Raw genomic sequence first — 21,144 nt, forward strand, 5'->3', positions numbered from 1 at the left:
TTGAAACCTGTCACTTTAGTCAGCCAGAGTCTATTACCCTTCGAGCAAAACTCCTCCACGTACAGGTTAGATTTTCAGGCACTGAAATGGGCTGTGGTGGATAAGTTGAGTGATTATCTATATTGTGCCAAGTTCATGAGCTGGATGTTCTACGAGGCTGTGGTGGCCAGTGCTATCATGTTTGCTGTTGTGTGCTGGGGCAGCAGGCTGAGAGTAGCAGACACCAACAGAATCAACAAACTCATTCATAAGGCCAGTGATGTTGTGGGGGTGGAACTGGACTCTCTGACGGTGGTGTCTGAAAAGAGGATGCTGTCCAAGTTGCATGCCATCTTGGACAATGACTCCCATCCACTCCATAATGTACTGGTTAGGCATAGGAGTACATTCAGCCAGAGACTCATTCCACCGAGATGTAAAACTGAGCATCACAGGAAGTCATTCCTACCTGTGGCCATCAAACTTTTCAACTCCGCCCTCGGAGTGTCAGACACCCTGTACCAATAGGCTGGTCCTGGACTTATTTCCACTTGGCATAATTAACTTATTATTTAATTATTTATGGTTTTATATTGCTATATTTCTTCACTATTCTTGGTTGGTGTGGCTGTAACGAAACCCAATTTCCCTCGGGATCAATAAAGTATGTCTGTCTGTCTGTCTAGGTGAGGACTGATAACAATCCATTGACTTATATCTTTACCTTGGTGAAATTGGATGCCACAGGCCATCGTTGGTTGGCAGCTTTGTCTGCCTATGATTTCAGCCTGAAGTACTGTCCAGGGAGCCAGAACACTGATATGGATGCATTGTTCCAACATTTGCATGAAAGACTGGAATTGGTTGGAGAATGGGAGAACGTTCTTGCATCTGGAGTTGAAGCAATGTAAATTTTCTGCCACTGTGAAACAAGAGGCAAGGCTAGGGCAGGATAGACCTGTTGATCATTTGGGAGCTCCTGACAGTGCTATTCCACAGGTTTACTGCAACTTGAGCTCTCTGAATATGGTACAGTTGCCTGTGTTGAGTCTTGGGGAAATGGCAGCAGCTGAGCAAGATAACCCTTGTATAGGTAACTGTTTGGTCAGCTGTTGTGAAAGGAGATATAGCCCAAGCTGAAGAGATGAAACACTGCCATACCTCTACTGCCGAGTGAATGAAACGAACTGGAGTTGAGACACCAGGTTCTATACAGGGTCACATATCCTTCACACAGGCCTTAGTGTTCCCAGATGGTTCTACCTGAGAAGCATTGGGGGACTACGTTGAAGTCACTTCATGATGATTCAGTTCAGTTGAGGTTTGACAAGACCCATGGATTGGTCCTAGGTCGGTTCTATCAGCCCCGAATGAAGCCTGAGATCAAAGAGTACTGTAAGTCATGCATTCAATGTATTCAGAGGAAGAGGCTGCCTATGTGAGTTGTTTCCTTATCCCATTTTCAGAGTGTGGGGCTATTTGATCTGGTACATATTTCAGCAACCAGAATGTCTCGGTTATTACTGATCACTATACCAGATATACTCAAGCCTTCCCTACAAAGGATCTGAGGGTGTCGACCGTGGCCAAAGTGTTATGGGGAAAGTATTTTGTTCATTGTGGCCTTCCAAGATGAATACACAGAGATCAGGGACAGGATTTGCGAATAAGTTCATACATGAGTTACTGGGCATGCTTGAAGTCGAGAAGAAAAGGACCACACCTTATCACACTCAGGGTGATCCTCAGCCTGAGAGGTTCAACTGGACATTGCTGGACATGCTCAGAACCCTGGATACCAGTACGAAGAACAAATGGAGTCAGCATATTGGGCATCTGGTCCATTGCTACAACTGGATACAGAATGAAGCTACTGCACAGTTGCCATACTATTTGATGTTTTGGGCACGAAGCATGATTGCCTGTAGACCTCTGTTTTGGGTCCAGCAGGAAAGACTTGCCACAGAAGACCTATCTTAAGTATCTGTCAGACACAAGGAAGGAATTGAAAAAGACTTATGAATTAGCAGAGGTCTCTGCTGCCAAGCAAAATAAAGGAAACCACAGCAGATATGATCAAAAGATTAGGTTCTCCCAACTGATGCCTGGAGACAAAATTCTAATAAGGAACTTGGGGCTACCAGTGAGGTATAAGATGGCAGGTATAAGGTGGCTACACCTTATCTAGTGGAGAGTCAGATGCCAAATATGTCAATTTTCTGAGTGAAGCCAAAAAACAGGAATGAGCCCGCTTGACTAAAACCACATTCAACTAGATAAGAGATGAGTAATCCAATTAAAAACAACTTTGCTTTCTCCCAGAGCTGTAGAAACCCGTCTACAAGTGTATTAAGGGTAAAAGGATAGTAAGAGACAAAATTGATCCCCTAGAAGATCAGGGTAGTCATCTATGTGTGGAGCCTCACAAGATGGGGGAGGTCTTAAACAGATTTTTTGCATCAACATTTACTCAGGAAACTGGCATAGCGTATATGGAAGGAAAGGAAACAAGCAGTAGTGTCATGGAACATATAGAGATTAAAGAGGAGGAGGTGCTTGCTGCCTTACAGTGAATAAAGGTAGATAAATCCCCCCGGGCCTGACATGATATTATCTCGGACCTTGAGAGAGACTAGTGTAGAAATTTCAGAGGCCCTGGCAGAAATACTTAAATGTCCTTAGCCACAGGTGCAGTGCTGGAGGATTGGAAGGTAACTCATGTTGTTCAGTTGATTAAAAAAAGACTCCAAAAGTAAACCAGGTAATTACAGGCCAGTGAGCCTGACATCAGTAGTAAGTAAATTACTGGAAAGTGTTCTGAGAGATCAGATACACAAGTATTCGGACAGCCAAGGGCTGATTAAGGATAGCCAGCATGGCTTTGTGTGTGGTAGATCATGTTTAACAAATCTTGTAGAGTTTTTCAAGAAGGTTAACCAAGAAAATAGATGAAGGAAAGACTGTGGATGTTGTATACATGGACTTTAGTAAGGCATTTGACAAGGTCCCACATAGGAGGTTAGTTCAGAAGGTTCAGACACTAGGTATCCATGGAGAGGTTGTAAACTGGATTTAAAATTGGCTGTGTGGACGAAGACAGAGTGGTAGTGGATGATTGCTTCTCAGACTGGAGGCCTGTGACTAGTGGTGTACCTCAGGGATCTGTGCTGGGACCACTGTTGTTTGCTGTCTATATCAATGATCTACATGATAATGTGGTAAATTGGATCAGCAAGTTTGCTGATGACACTAAGATTGGAGGCATTGTGGACAGTGAGGAAGGCTTTCTTTCAAAGCTTGCAGAGGGATTTGGACCGGCTGGAAAAACGGGCTGTAAAATGGCAGATGGAGTTTAATGCAGACTAGTGAGAGGTGTTGCATTTTGGTAGGACAAATCATGGTAGGACATACACAATAAATGGTAGGGCACTGAGGAGTGCAGTAGAACAGAGGTATCTGGGAATACAGATACAAAATTCCCTAAAAGTGGTGTCACAGGTAGATAGGGTAGTAAAGAGAGCTTTTGGTACATTGGCCTTTATAAATCAAAGTATTAAGTATAAGAGTTGGAATGTTATGGTGAGGTTGTATAAGGCATTGGTGAGGCCGAATTTGCAGTATTGTGTGCAGTTTTGGTCACCGAATTACTGGAAGGATATTAATAAGGTTGAAGGAGTGCAGAGACGGTTTACAAGGATGTTGCCAGGACTTGAGAAACTGAGTTACAGAGAAAGGTTGAACAGGTTAGGACTTTCTTCCCTGGAGCATAGAAGAATGAAGGGAGATTTGATAGAGGTATATAAAATTATGATGGGTATTGATAGCGTGAATGCAAGCAGGCTTTTTCCACCGAGGAGAAAAAAAAAGAGGACATGGGTTCAGGGTGAAGGGGGAAAAGTTTAAAGGGAACATTAGAGGGGGTTCTTCACACAGAGTGGTGGGAGTTTAGAATGAGCTGCCAGATGAAGTGGTAAATGCAGGTTCACTTTTAACATTTAAGAAAAACTTGGACAGGTACATGGATGAGAGGTGTATGGAGGGATATGGTCCAGGTGCAGGTCAGTGGGACTAGGCAGAAAAATAGTTCGGCACATCCAAGAAGGGCCAAAAGGCCTGTTTCTGTGGTGTAATGTTCTATGGTTCTAACCCATATTTTTTTTTTTCTGATTGACAAGCGGTGTTCTATCAGTGCTCGAGTATCAGGAGGGAAGAAAGACACTTAGGATGCTCCAAATGCAAAACCCAAATTTGTCCAGGTCATAAACTGATTAAAATACAAAATCACAGTTGAAGACTCTCTATGTGGGGCATGTATTGTTTTTGGAACAGAAGAAAGATATAAAAGCTGCTGCAGGCCCTTTTAGCGGCAAGTAAGAAATAAATCACGAGAAAGTGGCTAAATCCAACATCATCTACATTAGAAGATTGGTATGAAATTATTTTGGAAATATTTAAAATGGAAAAGATGACTTACTCCGAGAATTCAAAAAGAATTTTTTTAATCAAATTTGGAATAAATGGACTGAAATTATAACCTCAATGCGAGCACTTTAGATGACTCTCCTAAAGGTTCATATTGCTTTCCTCATCAACATAGTAATAGTGCTAATGTAAGCTCCCTTGGTTCAAATGTTCACTGTCCTATTTCTGGAAAAAGTAGAATTAATACAAGAAAAAGATTTGGGAAAAAAATGATAAAATGAAGTAAATAAGTAAGAGGGATTGGATGTCTGTGGGTAGGAGCAAACATGAACGAGTTGGGATACAAACACCTACGATGGAAGTTACATAGGGTTACACACAATATTTTGGACTAAAAAGAAATAGACCAGAAGAAATATATGGAAATTATTATTCAACCACTATTATTACTATTTTTAATAACTATTATTATTATTCAGTTTAATAGTGTGGCATTACAATTGTAAATAAATATCTATTTAAGTGTCTAATTATATATTCTTTTTTATTCCCACTGTTACTTACTTTGTTATGCCCACTTTTTTATTATTTTTCTTTTATTATCATCTCAGTGTGCACTTAAATATAGATTTATACATATATTAAAAATGGAAAAGGTTTTATATGTAAAAAAGTTTGTGTAATACTTGTGAATACTTTATCCAAATAAAAATAAAATACAAAATCACTGGGCTCCTTGGATTACCAATCCAAATCATATAGTTTATCAATTCTGAAATTGGAGATGACCTTTTTCTATTCCCGAAATCTATTTCCAAAATTTTTATTACTGCATCACTTAATAACATTGAATTTATGATAAAGTATTGTGTTGCACAAGATTTTTTTGCATTTCTGGATACATTTTTAATGCAGTCTCCAAATGCCAGTCAATATATTACTGAGATTTATAAGTGCTCATTTATATTTTTGTGGTAAAATTAAAACAATTAAGTTTGGGGAACTTTAACACAATAGGAACTTATTATGTCTGATAAAGCTTCCATATGATACATTATAACACAAGCTAAGAAGTTCCAAAATCAATGAGTTTTTGGAAAACTGCTAATTACCAAGTTGCATGGCCATGTTACTCAAATTTGTAAGCAGCAAAACAGGATTAATACTAAGGAGGAGGAGTTTATAGTACAGGAGAAAAATCTGTTCTTCAAATGAGTAAACAAGAACAAACAAAATCAGAAAGAAATGAAGAACAGGTTTGCTGATGGTCTACACTCTCACTAGCATTCACACAGGGAACATTATCTATCCAATATTACACCAAAAACAAACGGTGTATTTTCCCAAGTCTCAACTCCAAATAAATTACAGGTAGATTGGACTAATTTTGTTGAATTTTTCAAGACAATATCATTGACGATCAGGGTAGTTCAGTTCCTCTAGTCTACACGGACTTCAGTAAGGCCTTTGATAAGGACTAATGGGGAAACGCAATGCTAAGAGCCCCAAGGGAACCAGATCAATTTGGCAAATTGGATCTAAGATTGATATGGTGATGGAAAGTAGAAAGCGATAGTCAAGGGTTATTTTTGTATAGGAAGCCTCTGACCAGTAGTGTACCAGAGGGACCAGTGCTAGGAATCTTGCCATTATGTATGTTAATTATCTGGAATGCTAAAGTATGATTATCCAAATAAAAATTGCTGAAAAAATAGAAAATGCAAGAATTACTCAGCAGGCTAAACCACATCTCCGGGAAAAGAAACTGAGTCAATATAAGGAGGTGAATGATGAAGAGAATGGACTGAGGTGTCATGAAGGGAAATGCCCTGTGAAATGTTATAAAGGAGGGCAGAGAGAAAGGTTGCCGAAATTGTGAAGGATAATCTGTTGAATGCATGGTGATGAAATGGAACACAAGAACCAGGGGAACTCTATCCTTGTACTGTTTTGGCAAAGAGGGTGTGAATGCAGAGTCATAACAAATGAATGAGATGCAGTCAGTTTTGTTGACAATGGTAGAGGGGAAACCACATTCAGAAAGGAAGACATATCAGAGGAAATAATACAAAATTAGAATAAATGCAACAGAGATAAGGAACTTAGGAAAACAGAATACTGAAATACGTATATAAGATATGCACACACATATACACACACACAAATTTATATCGTTCTTATGTATGATTAATTAAGCCATTGGTTAACCACGGCAGTGACTTATTTGGGCCATATCTGAAAGAACAAAAACTGAGAAAATTCCCTTTGTTTATCTGGGACACTATGCCACTTATTTGGGACAGGTGACTGCTACCAAACAGTGTCTAACCAGCATCAGTTGCATGCATGCCTTTTTTGACCGTTATAGATACTACATCACGCTGAGAGTGAAGAATTTTTAAATAGCGTCAGCTGCATATGCTTGTATAATGTTATCCATTTGGTTTGACAGACACCAATTTAAAAAGTGATTATTGATCATTTAGTTTTTTTTATTTTAAGGTGGGAGGGGAAAGATTTTAAAGAGATCTCAGATGCAAATTTTCCCACAAAGACTGCAAATGAGCTGCCAGAAGTAGTAGTAGTGGTTGATACAATTAAAATGTTTATAGGATATTTGGACAAGTAAGTGCATTAGAAGTTTAAAAGGATATGGGCCAAATGCAAGCAAAAAAAAACACCAACATGGAGCAGGGTTAGGCCATTTGGCTAATCCTGTCTGCTCTGCCATTCAATTATGGCTGATTTATTTTCCTTCTCAACCCCACTTTCCTGTCTTCTCACCATAACCTTTGACACCTTTACTGATCAAGAACCCATCAACTTCATTTTAAATACATTTAATTCAGATTAACCAATCCATCAATTAATTGGGCAGCTGGTCATTTAGGACAACTGAAAGAACAAAAAATAATTGAAAAAATGGCCAGAATTCCCTTCATTTATTTGGGATACTATGCAGCTTAAACGGGACAGGAGACTGTTACTAAACAGTTTCTAATTAGCATCAGTCATATGCATATTGTATGGCCGTTAGACACCACACCGTGCTTAGAGCAGTTTTTAAATAGTAACACAAGTGTGTTTGTATTCAAAAAATTGATTTTTGCCACAGATCATTGGTGAGTAATAAAAAGTAAGACAATTCAAAACTGTTTTGCTCAATGTGTTTCAAGCATTCAGCCTTGTTTCTGGAGATGCCAGAAGCAGTTGGGAATGAAAATGAAACTATTTCATTACTTCAACTTAGGAAATATGAAGAATTTGAAGGTATCAACAGTCATCTTGAATAAAAATGAAGATTTGGAGGATGCAATTGTCGAAGGCAGTTGGGGCAAAATGTACTGGTCCCGATGTGTCCCAATTAATCAGAATCCACTGTATACCCAATGACTTGGCATTCACATTTTGCAATGAATGCCATGCAGATTCACCACCTTCTGGCTAAAGAAATTCCTTATCTGTTCTAAAGGTATCTAATATTTTGAGGCTTTGCGCACTGGTATGAGACTCTGACTATTGGAAACATCCTCTCCAAGTTCATTCTCCCTAGGCCTTTCAATTCTTTAGATTTCATTATTTGATGTATTTCAATGCGAGTCCGTGTTCTGTTTAGCATTGACTTAGTTTGTCTCATTTACATTTTCTGGTTTGAGACCGAGTTACAATTACAAGTTTGCTTGGTCCATCAGCAAAGATTTCTGATGATTGCTGGCAGGGAATAGGCAGCTCGAAGTTAACAAACTTAATGATTCCCAAAATACAAGGTGAAAAGCCATTGAAAAGTCTTTGCCAAGTCTAAATGTAATGAATATCAAAAGCAAATGTAATGAACATCAAACGCAAATGCAACCAGCCTATAAAATATAGGTAATTGTCTAGAAAACCCATTTTAATTTTCATGAGAATAATTAAAGTATTAATTTAAAGGGAAAAAAATTAATTTTAGCTATGAGTGATCTAATTAAGAAAGAAACTTCTAAGAGTTGCATTTGCCTAGTACTGTATTTTATATAACACAGAATGCTGGAGAAACACAGCAATCAGAATCAGATTAATTATCACCGGCATGTAACGTGAAGTTTGTTAACTTAGCAGCAGCAGTTCAATGTAATACATTATCTAGCAGAGAAAAAATAATAATAAATAAAACATAATAAATAAATTGCATATATTGAATAGATTTTAAAAATGCGCAAGAACAGTTTAAAAAAGTTTTTAAAAACTGAGGTAGTGTTCAAAGCTTCAATGTTCATTTAGGAATCAGATGGCAGAGGGGAAGAAGCTGTTCCTGAATCGCTGAGTGTGTGTCTTCAGGCTTCTGTATCTCCTAACTGATGGTAACAGTGAGAAAAGTGCATTCCCTGTTGCTGGAGGTCCTTAATAATGGACGCTGCCTTTCTGAGACACCGCTCCCTACAGATGTCCTGGGTACTTTGTAGGCTAGTGCCCAAGATGGAGCTGACTAGATTTATAACCTTCTGCAGCTTCTTTCGGTCCTGTGCAGTAGCCTCTCCATACCAGACAGTGATGAAGCCTGTCAGAATGCTCTCCACAATACAAGTATAGAAGTTTTTGAGTGTATCTGTTGACATGCCAAATTTCTTCAAACTCCTAATAAAGTATAGCTGCTGTCTTGTCTTCTTTATAACTACATCGATATGTTGGCTCTAGGTTAGATCCTCAGAGATCTTGACACCCAGGAATTTGAAGTTACTCACTCTCTCCACTTCTGATCCCTCTATGAGGATTGGTATGTGCTCCTTCGTCTTACTCTTCCTGAAGTCCACAATCAACTTTTTCATCTTACTGACGTTGAGTGCCAGGTTGTTGCTGCGGCACCATTCCACTAGTTAGCATATCCCACTCCTGTATGACCTCTCGTCACCACCTGAGATTCTACCAACAATGGCTGTATCGTCAGTAAATTTATGGATGGCGTTTGAGCTATGCTTAGCAACACAGTCATGTATATATAGACAGTAGAGCGGTGGGCTAAGCATACACCCGAGGTGCGCCGGTGTTGATCGTCAGCGAGGAGGATATGTTATCACCAATCCACACAGACTGTGGTCTTCCGGTTAGGAAGTCAAGAAGCCAATTGCAGAGGGAAGTACAGAGGTCCAGGTGCTACAACTTCTCAATTAGGATTGTGGGAATGATGGTATTAAATGCTGAGCTATAGTCGATGAACAGCATCTTGATGTAGGTGTTCATGTTGTCTAGATGGTCTGAAGCCATGTGGAGAGCCATTGAGATTGCATCTGCCGTTGACCTCTTATGGCGATGGGCAAATTATAATGGGTCCAAGTCCTTGCTGAGGCAGGAGTTCAGTCTAGTCATGACCAACCTCTCACAGCATTTCATCACTGTCAATGTGAGTGCTACCAGGCAACAGTCATTAAGGCAGCACACATTTTTCTTCTTAGGTACTGGTATAATTGTTGCCTTTTTGAAACAAGTGGGAACTTCTGCCCGTAGCAGTGAGACGTTGAAAATGTCCCTGAATACTCCCGCTAGTTGGTTGGCACAGGTCTTCAGAGCTTTACCAGGTCTCTGTCGGGACCTTCTGCCTTGCGAAGGTTCACTCTCTTTAAAGACAATCTAACTTCTGCCTCTAAGACGGAGATCACAGGGCCAACAGGTGCAGCAGGGATCTTCACAGCTGTAGTTGTGAAGCAAGTCAGGCAGCATCAATGCAGAATCAACAGCTGGCATTTAGGAACTTCTGAACACACAAAAAAATGCTGCAGAAACTCAGCAGGTCATACAGCATCCATGGAAAGGAATAAACAGTCGGCATTCAAGCAGAGACTCTTCATCAGGACTGGAAAGGAAGGGGGAAGATGCCTGAATAAGGTGGAGGTTGGGGAATAAGAGGTTGAAGTAAGAAGCTGGGCAAAGAGTCAGAGAGCAGCACAGAGGGCAAATAGTGAGAGAGCATCTCACAGAACTCACAGAGAAGATTTAAACTTCTTCTGAGTAGGTACACCTTCAAGGGACAATGCAGCGCTATCCACAGCAATACACAAAATGCTGGAGGAATTCAGATCAGGCATCCCATTTTTCCATGGCCCAATGTCCTCTTCCTATTAGATTCCCCCTTCAGCTCTTCTTCCACCCATCCCCTCCAACTCTTACTTTATCCTCTATCCCACCCTTTCCCATCACCTGGTCTAACCTATCACCTGCCAGTTTATACTCCTTCCCCTCTGCCTACTTCTTAGTCTGGCTTCTGTCCTCCATTTCCAATTCTGATGATGGATCTCAGCACAAAATATCATCTGTTTATTCCCCTCCACAGATTCTGCCTGACTTAAGTTCCTCCAGCATTTTGTGTATGTTGCTCAGGATTTCCAACATCTGCGAACCTCTTGTCTTACTACATTTTATATGACTAAATCCCTTAAATTATGGTGATGAAGCTAGTGGCAAGTCTGTGTATATTGTTCCCAGGTGCCACTTTGCAACACAATACAAGGAAAACACTTTTCACAGAGAAATGAAGCAATCACAGGATATGGTGATAATGGTGAACCAGATGATCACACAATTCAATAAAAAGCAAAATTTAGCTTAGCCACTGTAAACAAATGCAGATAACAATTTCGACATTTATTTAGAATACTACACAAACAAAAACAGAACTTGACATTTTAGGAACTCAGGTCATGCAGCATCTATGGAAATGAATAAATAGTCAACATTTCAGGCCAAGACCCTTCACCAGGACCAAAGGAAGGGGGAAGATGCCAGAATAAGTGGGGGGGGGGGGGGGGAGAAGAGGACTAGATAGGTGTTAAGTGAAGCCAGGGGGGTTGGGAAGGGAGTTCTCTGCAAAACAACCTGCACATAACCTTATCTAACCAATCTTATTTCAGTATTCTAGATACTGCAGCGTCAGCTCCAAAACCTGAAAATGGAAACTAATTTCAATATGTGTTCATACCTCACTCAATGCCTTAGTTTAAATTTTAAGATACTGAAGCTAAACTTCCTGGTCTTAAATAGATCCACATGATGAGCAAATTATTAGATTACAAGACTATATTCAACAAAAAATGAAGTAATTTACAAGATAAAATTAATAGACTACAAATTTTGTAGTCAAAATGTGTTACCTTCCAATTTCTAACTTTCACAATTTAAAATAAATCAACACCCAAATAAATGTACTTTTAGAGTTCATTGACAATGCAGCAATATTAGAATACTCTAAAGTCGTTTCTAAAGTTGATATGGCTAGGGCTACTATGGATATGTAAACAATGCATCATATCAAACACTTGCACATAGCAAAAATAACATTTCAAAATTCCAGATAGTCTCTTTTTAATCAATCATAGGAACAAAAAAAATTATTGAGTTTTGTTCATTTGGACTATGTATTTAGTACGCATGCACACTCTCCCTGTTACGCAGATGCGCATATGAAGGGAGAGGAATTATAGTATATAAAGGTGTTGGCCCTCAGGTATTGAACAGTTTAATTGAAAGTAAAGTTGTTTAAACAAAAGAAAAACGTGTCTTCGTTGTTTTGATGTTAACAGTGGTAGCAGAGGATGGTTTCCAATTATAGAATCCTGACAGCATTTGATGACAGCAAGCCTTACAAAAGCTGGAAAACTGAAATTGTAAAATGGACTCGTGTTACAGAATTGGAGGAGATGAAGCAAGCCGTGGCTGTTGCATTGTCGCTTTTGGGAAGAGTGAGACAGCAATGGGAACTTTGGTGGACGACTTGAACAGAATGACATTATGAATACACTAATAAATACGCTTTACTGTTTTTTGAAGGAAGACTGACAAAATTTACAGAGACAATTCTAAAAATATGGCTGATTATTGTATTGATTTGGAACAAAAGTACACTCACACACGTAAATACAAATGGATCTTCCTGACGCTGTATTAGCTTTTAAATTGTTGGATTTTGCATGTCTGGACTTAAAGGACAGACAGCTAGTGTTAACTGTGTGCACAGAATTTACATTTGCATCTATGAAAATAGCACTGAAGAGAATTTTTGGAGAAAAGGACACAAAGTCAACAATCAGAATTAGTCTGAGTCAGGACACTGCATACTTCACCAAGCAGAAACAAGAGTATAGCAAGCTTAGGCCCCAGAGGAACCAGACAAGGGTACCACAATCTGGCACAAAACCAATAAGTAAGTACAGTAGGAGATCAAAATGTGCGGTATGTCCAAGTATTTACCACTGGGCAAGAAACTGTCCGAACAGAACCAAACAAGTTAGGCTAACTGAAGAAAGTAACAAATCTGAAGATGTACAAGAGTGCCACGTCACATTATTTGCGAAGGAATCACTTACTAATGCAGATATCTGAGACTGAGGTTTTGACGATAGAATCTCTAGGATCTGCTGTTATTGATACTGCATGCACACACACAGTGTGTGGACAAAAATGGATTGAAAGCTATGCAAGTGAACCAAACCAGAATCAAGTGCAGAAACCAGTGAACACAGATACACCTTTCAATAAAGCATTCCAATTTGGGAGATGGAAAGATTGTACACTCCACCAAGAGTGAAAATTCTTGCAAAAATATAGCAGATCAAATGTTACGTTGAAATGGAGGTGGTACCAGTGAACATTCCATTACTCTTGAGAAAATCTTCAGTAAAGAAAGTAGCAGTAATACTGGATATGACGAATGACCAAGCAATGATGTTTTCAACAGCCAGTGTCTCTTAAGCTTACCAGATCTGGACATCAGTATGCGAACATTCTAGATAAAGACATTACTGAGAACCAATGCGAAACATTGAAAGTAAATTTGTTTAAAAAGAAAAATGTATCCTTGCTGTTCGGGCATTAACAATTACCATAACAGAAAATAACAAAAATCCATAAAAAATGTTCAAGATTCAATTAAAAATGCTGTGGCAAAGCATTTCTCCTTGTTTAAAGAAAAATAAAAATTACCACAAAACCATCTACTTAACAGTATAGAATTCTTCCTACCTGTAGCTGCTCTGTGGAACTACTACTGCATTCATCTCCAGATTCAGAGTCTTGATGCTTTTCTGAACTCTCTGGCGTCCATTCAGATGAATGCTCATGAACTAGTTTATCTACATCCACTGCATCAAAATCCTGTGAATGCGCCAGGATTCGGTTTGGATCAGTAATTCGTGAATACTGCGTTTCACCTTCACCATGTCCATGACTCTGGTTGCCAACTTTGACACTACTTTGGATTCCAGAATGTGAATGGACCATCACTTGAACCTGATCCTCGTTTTGTATTTGGCTGGTGTTCAGATTAGTCGTCTGGTTTTCTGATGACGTCTTAATTTGTAATTGCCCCATAGAGGACTTGAAAGCACTCATATAATCTGGTGATTTGGAGACATTTTCATTTGACCCCTGCTGTAGCTTGGCATCTGCACCTAAACTAGCAGATTTGGCTTTAACAGAACTGGGTACACGTTTCACTGGTGGCATTAATGCCTTACGAGGTAGTTCTTTAACATATTGTGCTGGAAGGTAAAAGGGCTTTGAACTATCATCCTTCTTAACCTGCCACCAATCATTATTTGTCTTCTTTAATAAAATATACCTTTCACCTTCTTTTATTGAAATTTTTCTATCCTTTGCCTCATACTCATAATCATACTCCACCTCAATATACACCTGCCCTGGAACAACAGGTACATCTGGTTTTCGATCTTTCTCAGCCATTTCAAAAATGCTTAATGAAACTGGCAGTAATCCACATGATGCGATTCCAATTGTTCACTGAGGATGGAAGAAAAAATAGTAAATATTAATTACAAATTTACTTTCTTGCTCATCTTTAATATACTGAAGGTCATTATAGCATTCTGATGTTATTGATGTAATCACAAATCTATAATCACTAATAAGCTTTAGCAGTGTATTAACAATTTTAAAAAATGAATAGAATAGCACTTTAGTTCCTTCCCCAGTCAAAATTAGATCAAAATAGAAAAAGTATAGCAGTGGCTGGAATCTGATCAGTGATGCTGGAAGAACTTAGGCAAGCAGTTTATCTGTATAAAGAGAAAACAATTAACATTCCGGGTAATGGTGATGGTCATTAATCAAAACATTAACTGCTTTCTCTTCCCACAGACGCTGCTTGACTGGCTGTGCCCTTCTAGCACTTGTTTTTCTTCCAGAATTAGATCAATTCTGAATTACTGAAATCTTCAACTATTATTACTTCAAAACATTTGCAATGTAATCCTCAAGCAATGATAACACAAAGACCAAAACATTACTGAGACAGATTAAGGAAACAAAAAAAAATAAACTTGATAAAGCAACATTATATATATAAAAAGTTAGATGATACTAGCTGTCATCTTTATTCAAAAATACAAAATCAACAAAATCTTAATGGTAAAACAGATGAGAACTAAAAGCCATTGTTTCTTGAAACATACTCTTAGAACAGTAACATATTTCTAAAAGTTGGCTTTCAGATCCTGTACTAGTGAGATATTCTTAACAAGTAAATCTCAATTTAAAAAATCAAAAATACTCTTCTGAAAATGAAGCAGTTTTACACTTTGTAATGAGTAGTCAAATCTGATTTTTAAATATAATTCACCAGAAATACTGTTTATGCCACTAACACAATTAATTTTCAATTTTACTTATAAAGTACTTGTAACTTTTTTAGATTTAAGATACAAGATTAACTTCTCATTTTTGTTGGAAACAGGCCACAATTGTATCTTGAGCTGAAAGATTGGTATTGCTCACATTTAACTCCAATTGCAGTAACAATAAGATTGATTGTTATTATTTAAATATTTTCAACCACTTGTGAACAAGGATGCATGATATCTTTTGTAGCAAGTACTTAAACTGCATCTTTCTAACATCAACCAAATGGTCTGTGATTTGATTTCCAGTGTAAATTCTCTGTAGACTTCTCCCAAATAGCTGTGTGACTCTACTTATAAATCTTACACATTCGGAAGAAAAAGGGGTATTTAATCACTGAAACCCCCAGTAATGTACTTTATGGCCTACAGACAAGATAGGAAGTCAAGCATCAAGTACCACAGCAATGTAAAGGCATTCTCCCCTCCAAGACCTCCAATGCCACTTAAGGAACTACATCAGGAGGTACGATGCCTCACCAATTTGAAATCAGCTGCAGTGTCAGCAAGTACACACCATACTTTCAGTGAAAGTGGGTGGATACAAATCCATGAAAATTGTTTCTAATTGCACATGCTAAATTTAGATAAATTTAGAAGATGCTTGTTTTCACAACTTGAGGCAAATTCAAATTATAGTAATTAGCAAGAAAAAGTGTAAATTAAGACCGACTTTCAAAGCCTTGTGCCTTGTTAACACAGCATCCACATATCACATTCTTCACCCTCTAAACAAAATCATCTTTAACTCATACAATTTTAAAAACAATAACCAGAGAAAATAAGAGAAGGTGTGCAAAAGTACTAGGGCAAAGTAGAGATAAAAAAGATGATCATCTCTGGATTGTTACTAAAGCCATGTGCAAATTGGCACAAGGTTAATTTTATTATTTTATCATTTATCATTTTATCATGATTGATCCATTTCCCTCTCAACCCCATTCTCCTGCCTTCTCCCATTGATAAATCAAGAACCTATTGATTAAATACATCCAATGACCTGGCCTCCACAGCTGCCTGTGGCAACAAATTCCAAACATTCACAACCCTCTGGTGAAAGAAATTTCTCATCTCCAATCTAAATGGACATCCTTCTATTGTGAGCTGTACCCTCTAGCCCTAGACTCCCCCACCACAGGAAACATCCTCTCCACATCCATTCTATCTGGGCTTTTCAATATTTGGCAGGTTCCAGTGAGATTACCCGCCCCCCCCCCCCCCCCATTCTTCTAAATTCCAGTGAATCAATACCCAGAGCCAATCATTCCTCTTATGACAAGCATTTCATTCCCGGAATCATTCTCATGAACCTCTTCTGAACCCTCTCCAAAGTCAGCACATCCTTTATTAGATAAGGGGCCCAAAACTGCTCACAATACTCCAAATGAGAGCTTGCCAGTGCCTTATAAAGCCTCAAGATTACAACCCTGCTTTTCTAAACTAGTCCTCTTCAAATGAATGCTGACATTGTATTTACCTTCCTCACCACCAACTCAACCTGCAAATTAACCATTTATAGAATCCTGCAAGAGCACTGCCAAGTCCTTTTGCACCTCAGATTTTTTAAAATTTCTCCTGTTTAGAAAATAGTCTGTGCTTTTATTCCTTCTACCAAAGTGCATAACCATACACTTCACAATACTGCAGTCAATTTCATTAACACAAGTCTGCAGATGTTGGAGATCCAAAGCAACACACACAAAATGCTGGAGGAACATCTGTGTCAGGCAATGACACATGAATAAGCTGCTGACATTTTGGGCTGAGATACTTCTTCAGGACTGGGAAGGAAGTGGGTGGGTGAAGGAGGCTAGCTGGAAGGTGATAGGTGAAGCATGAAGCCAGGTTGGTGGGTAAGATAAACGGCTGGAGAGGAATCTGATAGGAGAGGAGAGTGGACCATGGGAGATAAGGAAAGAGGAGGGGACACAAGGGCAATTCATAGGCTGGTGAGTACAGGTAAAAGTCCAGAGTGGGAACAGAGGGAGAGGGTAGGGGGACAGAAATCGATATGCATGCCATCAGTTTGGAGGCTACACAGATGGAATACAAAATGTTGCTCCTCCACCCTCAGGATGGCCTCATCTTGGCACAAGAGTAGGCCATGTACTGACCTGTCAGAACAGGAATCAGAATTAAAATAATTGGCCACCAAGAAGTTCTACTTTTGGTGGATGAAATAAAAGTGCTCAACAAAGTACAACGGGTCTCACCAATGTTCAGGCAGCTGCATCAGGAGCACCAGACACAATAGGCAACCCCAGGAGATTCGTAGGTGAAGTGTTGCCTCACCTGAAAGGACTGTCTGGGGCACTGAATAGAAGTGACGGAGGTGGTGCATGGCAAAAGTAGAACTTGGGTCATTTGCAGGGATAATTGTTGGGAGGGAGATTAGTGGGAAGGGATAAATGGACAAGGGAATCGTAGAGGGAGAGATCCCTGCAGGAAAGGGGTGGGGGGCTGGGAAGAAGTAACAATATGTTTAGTGGTAGGATCCCTTTGGAGACTGCAGAAATTGTGGAGAATGACGTGTTGAATACAGAGGCTGATGGGATAATAGACAAGGATAAGAAGAACTCTTTCACTGTTAAGGGAGTGGGAAGATGGGGTGAACATGGATGTTCAGAAAATGGAGGAGATGCGGGTGAGGACAGCATCAATAGTGTAGGGAGGGAAACCCCATTCTTTGAAGATCTTATGTCCTGGGAACAGATGCAGTGGAGGCGATTAGCAGCTTCTTTGTCCATTCTTCTAATCTGTCCAGGTCCTTCTGCAGCCACCCCACTTCCTCAACACTACCTATACCTCCACCTATCTTCATACTGTCCACAAACTTAACCACAAAGCCATCACCTAAATCACTGACATACAACATAAAAAGCAGTCCCAACACCGATCCCTGTGGAACATGACCAGTCACCCACTGGAAGCCAACCAGAAAAGGCACTCTTTAAGAATAAAGAGAGCCTCCTGCTCAGCCAATGCTCTAGCTATGCTAGTATCTTTCCTGTAATACCATGAGCTCTTAGCTTGTTAAAACCATGAGATATAGGAGCAGAATTAGGCCATTTAGCCCAACAAGTTTGCTCTATCTTATCGTGACTGATCTAATTTTCCTCTCAGCCCTAAACTCCTGCCTTCTCCCCGTAGCCTTTTATGCTCTGACCAATCAAGAATCTATCAACTGCTGACTTAAATATATATAAAGACTAGGCCTCCACAGCTGCCTGTAGCAAAGAATTCCACAGACTCATCATTCTCTGACTAAAGAAATTCCTCATCTCCATTCTAAAAGAATGCATATTTTGAAGCTGTGTCATCTGGTCTTAGACTCTCCCACCATAGCAAACATCCTTTCCACATCTACTTTATCAAGGCCTTTCACCATCCAATAGGTTTCAATAAGGTCACCCCTCATTTTTCTGAATTCTGGTGAATACAGACCCAGACCCATCAAACACTGTTCAAATGATAAGCCAATCATTTTTGTGAACCTCCTTTGAACACTCTCCAGTTTCAGCACATCCTTTCTAAGAGAAGTGGCCCAAAAATGGCTCACAATATTCCAACTGAGGCCTCAGCAATACTTTGAAGTTTCAACATTACATCCTTGCTTTTACATTCTAGTCCTCTTGAAATAAATATTAACCCCTTCTCATCACAGACTCAGCCTCCAAGTTAAGCTTTAGAGAATCCTGCACAAGGATCCCCAAGTACCTTTGCATCCCAGTTTTTTTTTGTATTTTCTCTCCACTTAGAAAATAGTCAACCCTTTCATTTCTTCTACCAAAGTGCATCACCATACACTTCCTGACACTGCATTCCATCTGCCATTTCTTTGCCCATCCTCATTTGTCCAAGTCCTTCTGTAGCCTCTCTACTTCCTCAAAACTATCTGCCCTTCCACCTATCTTCATATCTGTGAACTTTACAACACAGTCATCAAATTCAATCATCCAAATTAATGACATATAATGTAAAAAGAATCAGTCCCAACAGACCCCTGTGGAACACCACTAGTTACTGACAGCCAACCAGAAAAGGCTCACTTTATTCCTGCTCTTTGCCTCCTTCCAATCAGCCACTACTTTATCCATGCTAGAATATTTCCTGTAATACTATGGGCTCATGGCTTGTTAAGCAGCCTCATATCAAAGGCCTTCTGAAAATCCAAGTACAGAACATCAATCAATTCCTTGTCTAGCCTGCTTGTTATTTCTTTAAAGAGTTCCAACAGATTTGTTAGCAAGATTTTCCCTTGGAAACCATGCTGACTACGGCCTATTTTATCATGTGCCTCCAAGTACCCCGAGGCCTCATTCATAGTGATTTTATTTTAAAAATTGTATAAAAATTGAAGACTTTGCAAATTGCAATCTATGCAGTTCCAGCTCCAACTCCTTAACGTGGTTTGTTAGAAACTGCGCCGGATGCACTTCTCACAGTTGAAGTTGTCAGGGACACATCTTCCCAAACACTAAGGTAAGTCTAACTGGCCTACAGTTTTCCTTTCATCTGCCTCTCTCCCTTCTCAAAGAGTGGAGTGACTTGCAATTTTCCAGTCTTCCGGAACCATTCCAGAATCAAGTGATTCTTGAAATATCATCATCAATGCCTCCACAATAGTTTTAGTCACCTCCTTCAGAACTCTGGGTATACAACTTCTGGTCTAGGTGACTTATCTACCTCTGGCAACACGAGTGAATCTGCAGATGCTGGAAATAAATAAAAAACACAAAATGCTGGCAGAACTCAGCAGGCCAGACAACATTTTCTGCCAGCATTTTGTGTTTTTTTATCTACCTTTGGACCTTTTTAGTTTCCCAAGAACCTTCTCTAATCATGGTAGCTTCACACACTTCACGACCCCTGACATCTGGAGATTCCACCATACTGTTAGTGTCTTCCACAGTGAAGATTGATGCAAAATATTTATTCAGCTTGTCATCATTTTATTGTCCCCCATTACTAACTCTCCAGCATAGTTTAAAAGTGGTCCAATACCCACTCTCACATTGTTTACACGTCATGTATCCGAAGAAACTGTTTGTATCCTCTTCATTATTGGCTTTCATATTACTTTCATATTCCATCTTTATCTTTTTAAAAGACTTTTTAGTTGCCTTCTGTTGGGCTTTAAAAGCTTCCCAATCCTCTAACGTCCCACTAGTTTTGCTCTATTATATACCTTCTCTTTGGCTTTTATTTAGTTTTACCTTCTCTTGTTAGCCATAATTGTATCATCTTTCCTTTAGAATACTCTTCCTGTTTAGGATGTACATACATATCCTGTGCCTTCCGAATTGCTTCCAGAAATTCTAGCCATTGCTGCTCTGCCATCATCCCTGCCAGTTTTCTTTTCCAATCAATTCTGGCCAACTCCTCTCTCATGCCCCTGTAATTCCCTTTACTCCACTGTAATACTGATATATCTGACCTTAGCTTCTCCTTTTCATATTTAAGGGTCAATTTGATCATATTATGATCACTTTCCTCAAAAGGATCTTTTTTTCTCAGCAATATTTTTTATTGGTTTTTAAATCAAGAAAGCATAGTACAAAGGAAGTTCGTGCTGTACATAACAAAAGTAACAAATTCACATCTATGAAAGAGATGCAACTATAGTACAATCATGCTTTGGTTGCCTCCCTGCTCTGACCTACCCCTCCCAATTCCCATCTCCAAGCCACCATTGCATTAGCAAAAAGGGTTAAACAGAACCTTTATCCCCACAGAGCTGCATTGGTACAGAGAAGGTGTATTTTCCTAACACATAAACTGTTGTATGTTTACACATCTGAGTTCGTAGAATTTTACCGGAGAATGCTGAAAGTCAGGAAGTTATGTGCAGAGGAAAGGAAGAAGGGATGAACCATTAATTTGGCTGGGAATTCTAAAAATATTCAAGAAAGGGTCCCCACACCTTTTGGAACTTTATGTCAGAATTGAGAGTTGAATAATGGATCTTCTCAAGGTATAGACAGGACATAATGTCCCTAAGCCACTGAGCATGGGTGGGCGGGGCAGCATCCCTCCACCTGAGCAAGACTGCATATAACAGGGAAAAATTTAAATCTTGCTC

At 39.3% G+C, this 21,144-nt stretch overlaps 1 protein-coding gene across 2 annotated transcripts in view; it reads right to left on the minus strand.

Moving 5' to 3' along the window:
- The window catches only part of arhgap12b (Rho GTPase activating protein 12b), a 202,842-nt gene that overhangs the window by 156,456 nt on the left and 25,242 nt on the right, over positions 1-21,144 (minus strand). For both annotated transcript variants that reach the window (XM_073054787.1, XM_073054788.1), the window contains exon 2: positions 13,390-14,166. In XM_073054787.1, the coding sequence (XP_072910888.1) occupies positions 13,390-14,109 (720 nt within the window). In that variant the 5' untranslated portion in view covers positions 14,110-14,166. The remainder of the gene's footprint in view (positions 1-13,389; positions 14,167-21,144) is intronic.

The sequence above is a fragment of the Hemitrygon akajei genome, chromosome 8 (assembly GCF_048418815.1).
Source record: "Hemitrygon akajei chromosome 8, sHemAka1.3, whole genome shotgun sequence".
NCBI classification, from domain to species: domain Eukaryota; kingdom Metazoa; phylum Chordata; class Chondrichthyes; order Myliobatiformes; family Dasyatidae; genus Hemitrygon; species Hemitrygon akajei.